This window comes from Trichomycterus rosablanca, chromosome 3 (assembly GCF_030014385.1).
Source record: "Trichomycterus rosablanca isolate fTriRos1 chromosome 3, fTriRos1.hap1, whole genome shotgun sequence".
NCBI classification, from domain to species: domain Eukaryota; kingdom Metazoa; phylum Chordata; class Actinopteri; order Siluriformes; family Trichomycteridae; genus Trichomycterus; species Trichomycterus rosablanca.
The window spans coordinates 7,731,034-7,746,494 of record NC_085990.1 but is presented as its reverse complement, the minus strand read 5'-3'; the positions used below and the strand labels follow the sequence as shown (position 1 = coordinate 7,746,494).

Sequence of the window (15,461 nt, the reverse complement as noted above, 5' to 3'; positions counted from 1 at the left end):
TGCTGTACTACATTATACTGTATTGAAATGCACTATATTACACTCTACTGTACTACACTGTGCTGTACTACATTATACTATATTGAAATGCACTATATTACACTCTACTGTACTACACTGTGCTGTACTACATTATACTATATTGAAATGCACTATATTACACTATACTGTACTACACTGTGCTGTACTACATTATACTCTATTGAAATGCACCATATTACACTATACTATACTACACTGCTGTACTACATTATACTCTATTGAAATGCACTATATTACACTCTACTGTACTACACTGTGCTGTACTACATTATACTATATTGACATACACTACATTACTCTACTGTACTACACTGCTGTACACTATACTATCCTGAAATACACTATATTATACTCTACTGTACTACACTGTACTGTACTACACTATATTGAACTACACCAAATCACACTCTATTGCACTACACTGTACTACAATGTATTGTGCTACACTAAATTATACTGTACTAAACTACTTTAATACACTATACTATCTTTAGTATATTGTACTGTACAACAATATACATAACTCTACCATACTGTACTATACTGCATTATGTTGTACTACACTGTACTATAGTTTACCATACTACATTACACCACAATACACCACATGATACTGTACTGCAATATACTATACCATTCTAAACTACAATATGTATGAATTGTCTAATTTCAGAGTGACTCTGGAAGATGAAACAAGCTGGTTGATACATAAATGAGACGGTTTTGGTATTGACTCTCAAACTGTGGTGGTTAATGCTCGACACATGAGCTCTAAGTGGAAGGTATGAACTGCAGCACTTCATATTTTATATTTATAGTGATTTGTAGTGATTTTACAGAATTTAGAATTTTGTCTAAATGTATTTTATAATTGTTCTGATTTTTCAGATTTACCAGACTAAAAACTTCGCAGGTCAAAAAACAGTGTCTGATTTTGTGAAAGCTGGAGGACCTGATTATAGTCTGTTCTCTGATAACTGACATCATGCTGCAGGAAGGATGATGGATTAAAAATCATACAGAATTAAACACCTAAACACAAATCATACTATATACTAATACATGTCTTTTAGTAGTGTTTATACCAGACCTTGGTAAGTATTTACTATTTCTCCACACTGTGGATCAAGCATTTAGCCCTGTACTGTTCTTTTGGTGTAGTCATTCATTATAAAGTATAAGGCAAAAAATGTAGCAGCAAGAAAATGGAAAAATAATTGTTATTAGAAACAAGTAATTCATGGATAAAATTTATATAATTTTCTTTTTATTTGCACAACAAACAAACTGTCAATAATTTTTTTTTTCAAATTTCAAAATCTTACAAACTCCAATTTATGAAACATAATTCTTAGAAAAATAATTATGTATGTTTGGATGTATGTACTGTCACAGAAAAATAACAGTTGCATTGAATTATTGAAATGTTTTTATGGGTGTGTAATAGTTTTGTAATGTTTTCTCCGGATAAAAAATCTGTTCTTAGAAAAGAAAATCTAAATACTTTTTTCCATTTCACTCAGTAATCAAAAACTTATGACTGGATGTGCAACATGTGATGTTTTAACAGTGCTAAAGTAGATGTGCTTGCAATAAATGATCTTTTATAAGCTTCACTCTGAGATCAAAATAATAATAAGCTTTACTCTGAGATACAGAAGGTCTGTACAATGTGCATTTTTGTTGTTTAGAATGTAGCATGAGGGTTGGGATACAGCACTTCTCCACAGAAACATATATCAAGTACAAAAGACTTAATATTGATTAAAATCCTGGGCTAATAAGCTCTAAGCTAGCATGCTAAACAGTACTAGCACAGGAGATATGCTACTTTGAGATAAACTATGTGGCCAAAATGTGGACACCTGACCATGAGCTTGGTAAATGGAATTGTCGTACAACACCCCCCAACCTGTGCAGTTATAACAGCTACCTCACTTCGTTAGTAAAGTCAGGCACCTTTGATCCCAAATGTGTTCAATAGTGTTAAGGTCAGGGCAAAGTGCTCTGTCTTTATACAGCATGATTAAACAGGACAGGACCTACTTTAAACTGTTGCCACAATGTTAGAGTTAACTAATTAGTTTTACATACATGCTAGCGGTGACTGAAACACCAGACCTCAATCATTAGTACTGGTGTCCACAAACTTTTGGCTGTTTAGCGTACTGTAAAATTTAAAGAGCAGCTGTAAGAATGTGGGCGTATGAGATGAGTGTTTATGTTTTAATTAGCAGTGCAGCAGTAACGACAGTAAATCCTGTCAGTATCAGAGTGACTTTTAAAATCCTCTGCTCGCTGGAACTCATCACTCGTGGCATCACGTCTAAAAAAACAACATAAAGGAAGCTTCCAACACATAAACCCTCCAGTGTGGACCGCGCCAGCCGTAAGGGGACGTGGGTATGTGCCAGTGTGTGGCGCAGTGCCACACCCAGCGGGAACGCCACACACAGAACCATCAGACAGATGGAGGTGGCGGAGCGTCTCATGCGGTTCTGAGTGAGGGTAAAGATGAGGCTGACAGAGATGAGTGCAGTACGCAGCAGTAGATCAGGACGGAGCTGGAGAAGGTCAGTGGATAAACCCTGGAATATGGAGAACATGCAAAGAGAGAAAAGCAGGACGAAGGAACGGACAGAGGAAATCCAGGGTTCAGGGCGAGAGCGGTACAGTGGAAAGGGTACCAGCAGCCCCTCCTTCTCCTCCCCATCTTTATTTTGGTTTTCACTGTCATCTCTTAGAGACAGAATCATTTGCTCCATCACCATCAGTAGGAGGAACCCAACAGCCAGGAGGAACTCGGCTACAGGGAAGCGCAGCTGTGGAAAAAGGAGATACACTTGTTACTCAGCTGAACTTCATCAGGGCATCAAGCTAAACTTAATGCTTTATTTCCTTTCATTTAATTACCAGAGTTATCCAATACCCATACCAGCATTGTCAAAGTATTTGCTTCCCTGGTTACTAGACTAAACCAGAGAACATAAAGTCATCTGTCTGCAAGCTGAAGCTGAGCTGTATTTGGGTGATTTAGCAGGACTGCGATACAAAATACAAAAGCATACAAAAACAGTAACAGTAACAGTATGGCACACTTTTGGTGCGGCCTCGTGAAAGTCCTGACTGGAAGTATCCAAATATCAAGACGTTCTGTTACACACGGTTAGTATTGGTGTGGGTGAATGTTTGAGGAGCAGTGCATTGTTGGATATCTTACCGTCACACCAAGGTCACTGAAGGTGGATTTCATTTCTGTGAGATATTTCGGAATCACGTCCAACAGACTGATGGCCAAAAACACTCCTGCAGAAAAGCAGCTGAACAAGAACATCCGAGAGTCTACACACACACACACACACACACACAAAAATTGGTGTTTTCACCAGGCAGTGATGATCTGTATGTATAAAGTATGTACAGTAAATAAGGTTGTGATTATTACCTGAGTGTACCCCCCATCTCGCTGCTGATCTGACTGTACACAGTGCTGTAATACCACTCAGTGATGTGGAGCAGAGATACACCACTATAAACACTGGCTCCACATCCACACTACCAACCACTGAGGGGGCCGACGACATCACTGATCCACCACCAAGCACAGTAGAGTTTAACCCAACTCAGAGCCAAACCACTCTGAGCCAAATAAATGTCGACTAATCCGAGTCACAGCAGAAACGATCAAAAAAGAATCATTACAAAATAAAAATACATTGAGGAAAAATTATTTACACTCAAACAGTTTGAAGGAAAAACTACTCAACGAGGCAAAAATAATAAAAATTTATTAAAGCTTTATAACTAAAATCTTTACAATACAATACAATATTCTAAATGAGTCAAAAAAATAGAAAGGAAATGTCTCAGACCAAATTGCTTTAGACTTTTTTATGCAAGAATAATTTGCGGCCAAAAAATGAAGAAAAATATTTCATTGTTAAATGAGTTGGGAGTAAAAATGTTTGAGGTTCAAATAATGTAAGGGTAAAAAAAAGATATAACAACCTTAAATACAAAAACATTCAAATTGAAATGATTTAGAAGATCCACATGAGCTTTTTGGTCATCCTACAGCTTCAGTGAAGAGAACTACAAACAAACACATAATAAACAGGAGATCAAACATCACCAAACATCATCAGTCAGTCATGAAAACATCAACAATGGTGACAGTGGTAGCCTAGTGGCTAAGGTACCGGACTATTAATCAAAAGGTCCCTGGTTCAAGCCCCACCACTGCCAGGTTGTCACTGTTGGGCCCTTGAGCAAGGCCCTTAACTTTCAATTGTTTAGACAGTATGCTGTCACAGTCAGTGGTGTATAGTAACAAAGTAATAATACTTCGTTACAGTACTGAAAAAGTTTTTTGGAGTATCTGTATTTTTTGGCAACTTTTACTTTTACTCCACTACATTTCCTAAAGAAATTGTGTACTTTAACTCCAATACATTTGCCGTATGTAAATCCGTTACTTGTTACTACAAAGCTAGTTTCATTGCAAAACTCGAAAGAAATGTCCATAATGTACAGAAACTCACCTGCCGACAAATATTTCTAACTTCTGTATTACACTGACAGAGGAAACATTCATGGTGTTGAGGAAAATGCACGTCTTTAACCCTTTAATGGTCGCAACAAGAAAATAATGTTTAAAAATGTATTTGCTTTTCTTAGTTTTTAACTTTTCCAACGTTTAAAACCTGTTTAAAGCATATACATGCATTTTAAGCCTACAACACATTCCAGAAAAGTTGGAACAGGGCAATTCAGGGCTAATAATGAGGTAAAATAAAAACGTAATCATTAAATCATAATTACATGATTTCAAACAGGTAATGTCGACAGCTAATAATAATCATGATTTGGCACAAATCGTGTTCAGATAAAGGAATAAAATGTATTTAGTTCTGTAAATTATTACATTGTAAAGACCTGTTTTTTCTGTAGGTGTAGGGTCGGCTCCATTGTTAAGGTGGTTTACAAGCTTGAAAGAAGAATGTTCATACATTTCAAATTTCTGATCGCTTCTGTTTTTATTAACCGCATTTACTTTTACTCCTACTTTTAATACTTAAGTACATTTAATATCAGAAAATTACTTTTAATACTTAAGTACATTAAAAATCAGATACTTTTAGACTTTTACTCAAGTAATATAATAACAGGTGAATTTTACTTCTACCAAAGTAAATTTCTGGTAAGGTACTTTTACTCAAGTATGGCCTTCAGCTACTTTATACACAGCACTGGTCACAGTACTGTAAGTCACTTTGGATAAAGGCGTCTGCTAAAAACATCATAAGCTGCTCATTTATTGTTATTACAGTATCATAATGAAAATGACGTTTTGTTTAATCACATAAAAGTCTAATTATAACACATTAATCCTAAAAAGCATTGATTAATAAAATATTTTATGACATACTATTTTACTGCATATTATACACTGCCACAACTGGAAGAAAGGGTGCCTCACAAGATGTTTGGCATGTTCTCTAAAGGTCAGTATAGATTTCATTTTTACTTTGCTTGTCTGATGCCTCCTTAATCATGCCAAAGCTGGATTTTCTGCTATTAATACGTTTATAGACGTTTATAAATGCTGTTATCAAAACAATTGTGACTCATACAAAACAAGTAATTGCGGGTTAAGGGTCCTGCTTAGGGGTCCAACATTCGCAACTTGATAGTAGAGGGACTTGAACCAGCAATCTTCTGAGCACTAGTCCAGTACCTGAAGCACTGAGTTATCACTGCCCAAAAACCTCGAGGTGTAAACGAGTAAGTACACACACAAACGTACATTAGTGTTAGCATGTTTAGAATTGACTGTTCTTTCTAATCTGATTCATTATCCAACGTAGCTAATGCTAACAAGATATAGATAAATTTATAAAAATATATACACTTTGAGTAATAATGATCTAATGATAATGAAAGATAAATATAAATATTTAACATCTGTACCTCTTGATCACCGAGCTGGACATACTTTATACAGCAACAAACTGTTGCTTAGTCAAGCAGAAATACTCGGATCAGTCCCAAATCCCCTAAGACGGTAAACATAGTACACTAAGCATGGTGTATGTACAGTGACTCTATAGTGCGGTAGTGTAGTAAATATAGAGTCATTTGACACCGAGCCGCTGTGTTTTCATACTTGCTCTGACGGTAAACTGCTTTACTGCATCCCGTCTAACCCCGCCCTCCTGCTTCCTGCGCTCTGATTGGATAGAAGTTCATACTAGCTTTTCAGTTCAGAGGCTTTTCGTAAACATGAGCAAATCCTGAAATAAAAATAGAATTATTTTTATTATTGTTTAATTATTATCAATACTTTTGATAATATTACAAATTGTTCCTATTTTATCTTGGAATGTCACTGTGGCGCAGTAGGCAATGTTCTTGCTGCACAGCTTCAGCAACCTGGGTGCGGTGCAGTGTTAGTGTAAAGTTTGGTATGTTCTTTCTGTGCCCACGTGGGTTTCCTCCCAGTCTAAAACATGCCAGTATGTATATTTGCAGCTCCGTATTAATCTTAGGTGTGAGTGAGTGTATGGATGTGTGAAAAGTGAGTGTAAGTGACAGAAATTTAAACAAGAATTAACAAAAAGGGTCTGTAATCAGTTCTGAACTACAGTACATATCCCATTGCTCAATACGAACTGCCTCATCCGGGCATTCACAGCTCGCAAAACCTGCCTAGCTTGCTAGTTACGGAATATTTTGGACTATTTTTTGATAAAACAGTGTATAAATGCAATAAATTTTAAATGAGATAATGTGTCGGGTACAAAGTTATTATATAGATTATTTAGGACGACTAACCGCACACTGAATAGATGTAGAAAGGTGGTTTGTTGTTTTACTACAAACTAAAAGAAATAAAAATACACATAACACACAAATGTGAATAATTATTCATGAATCAAAAGAGATTTGTAAAACATTTTTAATTACGTTAAAACGGTAAGTTTAAAGACGATTAGTCAAATATGCTGTGTTTACTACAAGGGCTGCAATACTGAATGATATGATTGGTTAGCGTTGACCAATCAAATGTCAGCACTGAGGACTTTAACAGCGCAGATCTGTATTGCATGAAGATCGTCCCGTGTGTGTGTGATTTAGGTGTGTGTATGATTTATAGTTCGTCTGTTTTCTTTATTCCGCCCACCTACTGAACACACGGATGTAGTGCAGGCTAAGCAGGATACACCAGATCAGTTCAACATTTTTGACATTTATTCTTTTATTCTTATTTACTGGATCAGATGAATTCTGAGAGTTAAGGTTATGCGGGAGAGAGATCCAGAAGCTCTGGAAACTTTATTCAGCCACACAGTGAGTAAACCACCATGTAGAACAGTGTGATTGTAGTGTACACAGGGTAGTGTTTATTACAGGGTATTGTTTAATAGTGTAGTGTTTAATACAGTGTAGTGTTTAATATAGTGCAAGATTTTATTAATATGCAGTGTTTATTGCAGTGTAGTGTTTAATACAGTGTAGTGTTTAATATAGTGCAATATTTTATTAATATGCAGTGTTTATTGCAGTGTTGTGTTTAATATAGTGCAATGTTTTATTAATGTGCAGTGTTTATTGCAGTGTAGTTTAATAATATAGTGCAATGTTTTATTAATGTGCACTGTGTATTGCTGTGTAGTGTTTAATGCAGTGTAGTGTTTGTTACTGTTTAGTGTTTAATACAGTGTAGTGTTTAATATAGTGCAATGTTTTATTAATATGCAGTGTTTATTGCAGTGTAGTTTAATAATATAGTGCAATGTTTTATTAATGTGCACTGTGTATTGCTGTGTAGTGTTTAATGTAGTGTAGTGTTTGTTACTGTGTAGTGTTTAATATAGTGCAATGTTTTATTAATGTGCACTGTGTATTTCTGTGTAGTGTTTAATGCAGTGTAGTGTTTGGTGCCATGTATTGTTTGTTGCAGTGTAGTGTTTATCTTATAGCTGGGTAATGTTTACAGTGCCGTGTTTGTTACAGTGTAGTGTTTATTACAGTAACATTATTTTTATCTTAATAACATTATCATTCACTTCATGTTTATGTGTTGTAACTTTGGTTCAGAATTAAGAATTTCTCTTTGGGTTTCAGTGACCAGTAGCTTCTTTCTGAATAAGTAATGAGAAACCTTCATAATTATTTTGTTAAAACCCAGCAGTGTCAGTAGTGACATAAGAAGTGTGTCTGAATTCTCTCTTGTAACCTTCTGAGGGATTGAACATTGTGATGATCTTTTTAAAGGGAACCACATCCTACATCACACCTGAACTGTCAACATGCCACTCTTAGTCATTGCTGCTATTTTTAATTAATAATTTGAATACTATAAAGAATGTAGGAAGAGTAAAGCTTTGCTCGTTGTTCTCTTCTAAAATTGATTGTTGTGATGGGCCCTTTAATATCAGTTACACAGCTATAACAGTCCGGTGGTCCCTCACACAAATTAATGTAGATTTTTAAATGTAGCATTTCCATTTCCTGTTCCTCACCTCCTTCAGTAAACATCTCACATTCCTGTCTGCCTCAAAAGCGTCTCTATGAACCGGGTTGCTTCATGTCATGCTGGAGTGGTATTCAGATAAGAGTGTTTGTATGAAATTGCTCAGCGGTTTGGTTACTCGTGTAGCTGAACGGAGATAAAAAGGACCAGTGTGTACTGATAACCAAACTACAGCCAAAATTTTACCATTCAGCACTTTAATCTCTAACCCATTATTGATAGTTATTTCTACAACAGAAGCTGAACTATGTTCCTTATCCATTCTACAGAATGTATAACCACCAGTTTAGACTCTGGATCCACCGTCATTCTTTGTGCAGCAGGATTGAAAATTTCATGATACTGAAATACTTAATCATCAACAAAAACACTGATGCTATGATAAAATTTTTTCTCTTTCCCTCCCTCTGCACCATGGTGTGGTGTGTAACAGGAAGTGTGTGAGGACAAGGGAGGAGTGTGTTTGGGACAGAGTGATGAGGACGGGGTGATGGAAGAAGGGGTGTTTATTACTGATTCCTCTACAGCACCGGTCTGCACAGAGACAGAGGGATGGATCGTACAGCCTCACTGTGTGAGTAACACCAACAAAGTATAACATCCTGTAACATTGTATAATGGAACATTTTCTTATGTCCTGTTACATCCTGTAACCTTTTTAAACTCCTGTTACCTTTATTATCCTTCTTTTAAATCATTAAGAATAATTCTATCAAATCAGGGCAGCACGGTGGCTCGGTGGGTAGCACTGTCACCTCACAGCAAGAAGGTCCTGGGTTCGATTCCCAGGTAGAGTGGTCTGGGTCCTTTCTGTGTGGAATTTGCATGTTCTGCCCTAGTCTGTTTGGTTTCCTCTGGGAGCTTCGGTTTCCTCCCACAGTCAAAGACATACAAGTGAGATGAACTGGAGATACAAAATTGTCGGTGACTGTGTTTGACTTTGAAGACTTAAACTGATGAATGTTGTGTAACGAGTGGTTACCTGTTCTGTCATGAATGTAACCATAGTGTGTAAAACATGATCCTAATAAAATTCTAATAAATAAATAAATAAATTCTACCAAATCTATTCTGAATGAAATCACTTTTACATCACATGGTTTAATGATAATTTACTCAAAGTCGAAGTGTCACCAAGGTTGATAGCTCAGTAATTGGAGGTTTTAGATGTAAATGGGGTCAGATATAATACCAATATGATTTAATCATATTATTATATACTTATAAATGTAATTTCTTGTCTCAGAGTTATAACGACAGTGACACGGAGGATGTTCTCACCACAGTAAATCCTAACGAGGTTTTCGCCGAGAGTGACAGCAGCGCATCAGATGTTCCTGACCCCACCCCCCACCAGACACTGACCACACCCACAGTATATCAGGTAGTGTATGATATCAGTGGAGTGGGCAACGGCCAAGATCAGCAGAAAGTGGACGTCATTTCTATAGAGCTTGGTGAGTTACAACAGATCTGATGATGAAGCTTTGTTTTCATTATTAGTTGTCTATATATTTTTGATCTGGCAAATTCTTAAAATACATTAGTTGAGCAATTAAGATTTTTTTAAACAAAGAGAAGTTTGAGTCCTAATTATTCAGTCGCAGAAAAGGAACCATTGCCAAAAACAAAATCCCTTAAAAGTGCATGTAATCTCCATCACATCGTAAATAACCATGTCACCGTCATGTTACATACAAGATGATTATTCTGATGCTGTGTTTTAACAGTGTAATTAACATAATGTTATTTATTATGTTGTAGTAAAGTATGTGGTTGAGGGTTATAGTGTACTGAGTTGGTGTAAGATCTGATGGTACAGTAACGTTGATGAATTAGAATGAATGCACAAATTAACATGATTTGTTTTCTCTGTAAGATGACTGGAGTTCTCCAGTGCTGCTGCCAGAGGGCTGTGTGGTCGGAGAACTACCTCTTATTTCTGCAGTTAAAGTAGAGCACGCTCATCCTGACATCAGCCACAGGACACTCGGCATTCACTTGGACACACACTTAAACACTCTGGTGAGTACCGATTGATTTATTGAATTGATAACGGATTTGTATTGATGAAACTTATTATGAAGTGGTTTAATATGTGCAGCTGTTCCCGGAGCTGAACCTCACTGAGGAGGAACAGAAACTGCTCAACCAGGAGGGGGTTTCACTTCCAAATAACCTCCCCCTCACCAAGGTACCAGCACACTGTCCCACCCATCAGAGTGCATGTAAAGTTTTATAATCATGTTTATAGAGCTACATGAATGGCTTACACTCACACTCTGAATGTAAAGAGAGAGTATATACACTACAGTACAGCACCCCCAGCTGCAGCTCTCAGAATGCACAGTAGCATCATTCACATGCAGATCCATTAATATTCAGACCGATTTAATCAGAAATAATAATGCAGAGTATGGAATCAGATACAGGAGGTTATATGGTTATTATTTATTTATTTAAATGATTTTTCACCTCTATTCATCAAATTGGCCACACCAACGTTTTCTGATTGGAGTGTAAACATTTACACATTTATATTACAACTGATTTATCCATCAGTCTGATTATTATTATTATTATTATTATACTAATTTATTCGTGAACATAGCTATTTAGTTTCTTGACAGTGAATCCAGAGATAAGCGAACCATTACAACCAAAATTTATAAAACGTGTTGTCTTTTTAATGTGTGTGTGTGTGTTTGTGTGTATACAGGCGGAAGAGAGAGTACTGAAGAAAGTTCGACGTAAAATCCGTAATAAACAGTCAGCACAGGACAGTCGCCGCCGCAAGAAGGAGTACATCGACGGTCTGGAGGGCAGGTGAGTACAATTACACCTACATTATTACAAGCCTCTAGGACTCCACTGAACTACTTAAACAAGTTAGCAGGGCAGTTATACTATATGTCCAAATGTATGAGGACCATGATGGTCACTAATAAACCCTGCTGAATCCCAAATTGTGTCTTTTTCAGTTTCAGTTGATCAGTTCTGAAAGCACTGTACTCTGACAAACAAGCATTTATAAGGGCAGGCACTGATATTAGATTAAGCCTGGCTCACAATCGACATTCCATCGACATTCCATCAAACATGTTTAACATGGTTTAAGTCAGAGCTCTGTGCAAGCAACTGGTGATTCACCACACCATCTTGTCAATTTTGTTTTTATGTAGCATACACCAGAAGTTCGATATTAGGAAAAATATGTTTGTTTTTTAAATACAGAATCAGGATCCTGTAGTGTCAACAGTCAAGAATTTCTTTTTTCAGTGTAACTCTGGTTACTGAAATATCTCAGCATGTATTTAATTACCAGAAACACTGTGTGTGTGTGTGTGTGTTTGTGTGTGTGTTAGGGTTGCAGCATGTTCAGAGCAGAACAAGGAGCTTCAGAGAACCGTAGAACAGTTGGAGAAAAACAACATGTGGGTTTAAATTTTTAATTATTATTAAAATTTTTGCACATCTTTCTTATGAGAACGTCATTATACATTTTTGGTGATAGTTATCTCATTTCCTCTCCCCTCTTATCGCCTCTTTTTTCCTTTCATTTCATCTTATCCACTCGCTTTTTATCTTCTCTTGACTTCTCCATTGTATTCTATAAACAGAAAATCAAGCAACACATCTTAATGTTTTTTTAAACGTTGCTATTTGTTTATAATGATTACTAATGGATTGATCAAGGTGCATTATGCGTATTGGAGTCCTCTTTGCATGTTTGTGTATTGTGTGCAGCTCTCTGATAGCTCAGTTGCGGAAGCTGCAGGCTCTGGTGAAACGGACAGCGACTAAAGCGGCTCAGACCGGCACCTGCATCATGGTCTGGATAATATTCAACAATTATAAAATATTATTAGCATGAATTAGCTAAACTAAAATATTTTGCTCCTTTTGTTTCTTCTTTAGATTTTGATTTTCTCATTGGCACTGATTATTTTGCCGAGTTATCGTCCGTTCAGCTGGAGCTCCAACACCTCAGATGAGTCCTACACACCTACAGGAGGTCTGTCTGCTACCTTAAACAGAATTATGTATTTCATTTTTAAATCCCACCTTAGACCATTGAGTTCTGTGGTCAGGTGGTGCAGTGGTCTTATTATGATAGTCTGGGTTCGAATCTTAGCTGTGCTGTCTTAGCTGTGCTAGCCGGTCGGATGTTTACACAGACTGGATTGGCTGTGTCTGGAGGTGACCAAAGTCATGTGATTGATTGGCTTCCTGCTCAGGCCTTGCGCCCAGTGTTTACCCACCACAGCCTTGCCCAGGATAAAGCAGTTGATATTAAAAAGGGAGTTGTAGCCTAGTAGTTAGGGTACTGGACTAGTAATCAGAAGGTCACTGGTTTAAGCCCCACCACCCTTGAGCAAGGCCCTTAATCCTCAATTGCTCAGACTGTATTCTGCCACAGTACTGTAAGTGGCTTTGGATAAAAGTGTCTGCTAAATGCCGAAAATGTAAATGTAAAAAAAAATATAATACAAAGTGACCACCCAACTATATATGCAAAGAAATGTAATTTTTTAAATGTCATTTACCATTCTTAATCAAATAACTGGTGTGCTCGTTTGTTTTGTTTGCCTGTAAAAACCTACATAACATTATATACTTTGCTACTAAAAGTACACCAGACCACAAACCACAAAGCTTCTTATTTAATGAAATTGGTTATAAGCTGTGTATTTTATTCCAGAGTTTTTTTAATGTGGTATTTACTGTCACTTCTAAATAAGCCTAAATAAAACCTGTGTGTACACCAGATAAGATTCATCATCTGATTTGAATTTAAAGCGGATATATTTTTCTGCTTTATGTTTTATTGCACATTTTAAATTAATGCACCTAACAATCCTTTCATTTAGTATTCCAGGCTAAATTGAAGTCAGGATTAAAGACACATAGTTTAAATGAACTAATAATGATCTGTACATTTGGAAGACCTGACCACTGTAATACAGATTGTTTAATGTGTTCTTTCTATTCCTAATATATGTCCACATGTCTAATTAAAAGTGCCGATGTATAGCTAATTAAGTTATTGCATGGTTAAATGTGAATATTCCATATAATAGTATTAATTTTACATTTGCAGTAATTTCCAGAAACATCCTGAATGACGACGCCTCACCGCAGCTTCCATCAGAAAACGCTGTGGATGACAAAAAAAACATCAGAGAGTTACAGCCTTCATTGTTAGATGTCCAGCAGGTGGAACAAACCCTCACGGAGGGGTCTGAGGCAGAGAAATCAGCGCAGGAAGTACTGGTTGTTGATGTCCAACAAAAACAAAACGACTCTACAGTAGTGGAAAATCAGCAGAAGTCGATGGATGTTGACTCAGACTCTCCAGCAGCAGGGGGCTCAAAGCTAGATGTGGACGCAGCTAAACCTGCTCATGCGGATGAAATGTAAAAACATAAAGCACTGTCTTAAAAGACGCTAATGAGGCTTATTAAACTCTCATGAAAATCATGATGAATGGACGTTCACTGTGGCTTCTTCCTAAACTGTCACAAATTAGCTTAGCTAATTCTCTGTTTTGGCTGTTTAATACAGTTTGATAGCTCTTTAGGATGTAGCCACTCTGCTAAACCTTCAGTCATTTTGCTACTTGCTAAATAGTGTATTGAATTAATGGTTGTGTTAATATTTGACACAATTAAATATGGTATGGTTCCAATAAAGAACATGTGATACACATTAGTAAGCAAGCTAGCTAGACAAACGTTTAGCGGACGCAGTGATGCTTTCCAATACCTGTTAACAATGGTGGGCTGCGTCCCAAATCAACTTCAGTGTGTAAATACAGTTTTGTATTGGGGTGAAATTCCTGTTGTTCTGTAAACTTATACGCTGCTTATTTTTACAATAAATATCAGATTTTCACATAATAAGCAAATGTCTGAGTGTTACTTTACCGAACTGATAATGATGTAGATGTGATCTATAATTCAAATGATCCTGCTAGATATTAGGTTTGGGTGATATACACTATATTGCCAAAAGTATTCGCTCTTCTGCTTTCACACGCATATGAACTTGAGTGGCGTCCCATTCTTAATCCACACGGTTTAATATGATGTCGGCCCACCCTTTGCAGCTGCAATAGCGTCAGCTCTTCTGGGAAGGCTTTCCACAAGGTTTAGGAGTGTGTTTATGGGAATCTTTGACCATTCTTCCAGAAGTGAGCAGTCAGATAAGTACCGTTCTCCTGGCAACCATCAAAACCAGACTCATCCATCGGATTGCCAGACAGAGAAGCGTGATTCGTCACTCCAGAGAACACGTCTCCACTGCTCTAGAGTCCAGTGGTGGTGTGCTTTACACCACTGCATCCGACACTTTGCATTGCGCTTGGTGATGTAAGGCTTGGATGCAGCTGCTCGGCCAAGGAAACCCATTCCATGAATCTCTTTACGCACTGTTTTAAGCTCATCTGAAGGCCACATGAAGTTTGGAGGTCTGTAGCGATTGACTCTGCAGAAAGTTGACGACCTCTGCGCACTATGCGCCTCAGCATCCACTGACCCGCTCTGTCACTTTACGTGGCCTACCACTTGGTGGCTGAGTTGCTGTCGTTTCCAATTGCTTCCACTTTGTTATAATACCACTGACAGTTGACTGTGGAATATTTAGTAGCGATTAAATTTCATGACTGGACTTGTTGCTCAGGTGGCATCCTATCACGGTACCACGCTGGAATTCACTGAGCTCCTGAGAGCGACCCATTCTTTCACTATTTGTAGAAGCAGTCTGCATGCCTAAGTGCTTGGTGATTGGAACACCTGAATTCAATGATTTGGATGGGTGAGTGAATACTTTTGGCAATATAGTGTAAGTACTTTATCATTTTAGGGGTTCCTTTTAAGAACTC

At 37.2% G+C, this 15,461-nt stretch overlaps 2 protein-coding genes across 2 annotated transcripts; one reads left to right on the top strand and one right to left on the bottom strand.

Annotated features, from left to right (window-relative positions):
• Nucleotides 1-1,675: 1,675 nt before the first annotated feature.
• On the bottom strand, nt 1,676-6,125 carry slc39a3 (solute carrier family 39 member 3). Its single transcript, XM_062992570.1, has 4 exons — nt 6,013-6,125; nt 3,488-4,134; nt 3,263-3,384; nt 1,676-2,864 (listed from the first exon to the last, which is right to left on the bottom strand). The coding sequence occupies exons 2-4, from the start codon at nt 3,624-3,626 to the stop codon at nt 2,262-2,264; spliced, it is 864 nt and encodes a 287-aa protein (XP_062848640.1). The 5' UTR covers nt 3,627-4,134; nt 6,013-6,125; the 3' UTR covers nt 1,676-2,261.
• A 1,189-nt stretch (nt 6,126-7,314) lies between these two features.
• Nucleotides 7,315-14,463, top strand: creb3l4 (cAMP responsive element binding protein 3-like 4). The gene is made up of 10 exons (XM_062992566.1): nt 7,315-7,392; nt 9,012-9,152; nt 9,825-10,035; nt 10,458-10,603; nt 10,683-10,772; nt 11,298-11,404; nt 11,944-12,012; nt 12,326-12,410; nt 12,497-12,593; nt 13,680-14,463. The coding sequence occupies exons 1-10, from the start codon at nt 7,345-7,347 to the stop codon at nt 13,997-13,999; spliced, it is 1,314 nt and encodes a 437-aa protein (XP_062848636.1). The 5' UTR covers nt 7,315-7,344; the 3' UTR covers nt 14,000-14,463.
• The last annotated feature ends 998 nt before the right edge of the window (nt 14,464-15,461 follow it).

Excerpts from the sequence above, each read along its gene's own strand:
- slc39a3 (XM_062992570.1), bottom strand. The coding sequence starts at position 3,626 with ATGTCGTCGGCCCCCTCAGTGGTTGGTAGTGTGGATGTGGAGCCAGTG. Across the intron at positions 3,385-3,487 it reads GAGATGGGGGGTACACTCAG|ACTCTCGGATGTTCTTGTTC; the intron begins GTAATAATCACA and ends GTGTGTGTGTAG. Across the intron at positions 2,865-3,262 it reads TCAGTGACCTTGGTGTGACG|CTGCGCTTCCCTGTAGCCGA; the intron begins GTAAGATATCCA and ends CTTTTTCCACAG.
- creb3l4 (XM_062992566.1), top strand. The coding sequence starts at position 7,345 with ATGCGGGAGAGAGATCCAGAAGCTCTGGAAACTTTATTCAGCCACACA. Across the intron at positions 7,393-9,011 it reads AAACTTTATTCAGCCACACA|GAAGTGTGTGAGGACAAGGG; the intron begins GTGAGTAAACCA and ends GGTGTGTAACAG. Across the intron at positions 10,773-11,297 it reads ATAACCTCCCCCTCACCAAG|GCGGAAGAGAGAGTACTGAA; the intron begins GTACCAGCACAC and ends GTGTGTATACAG.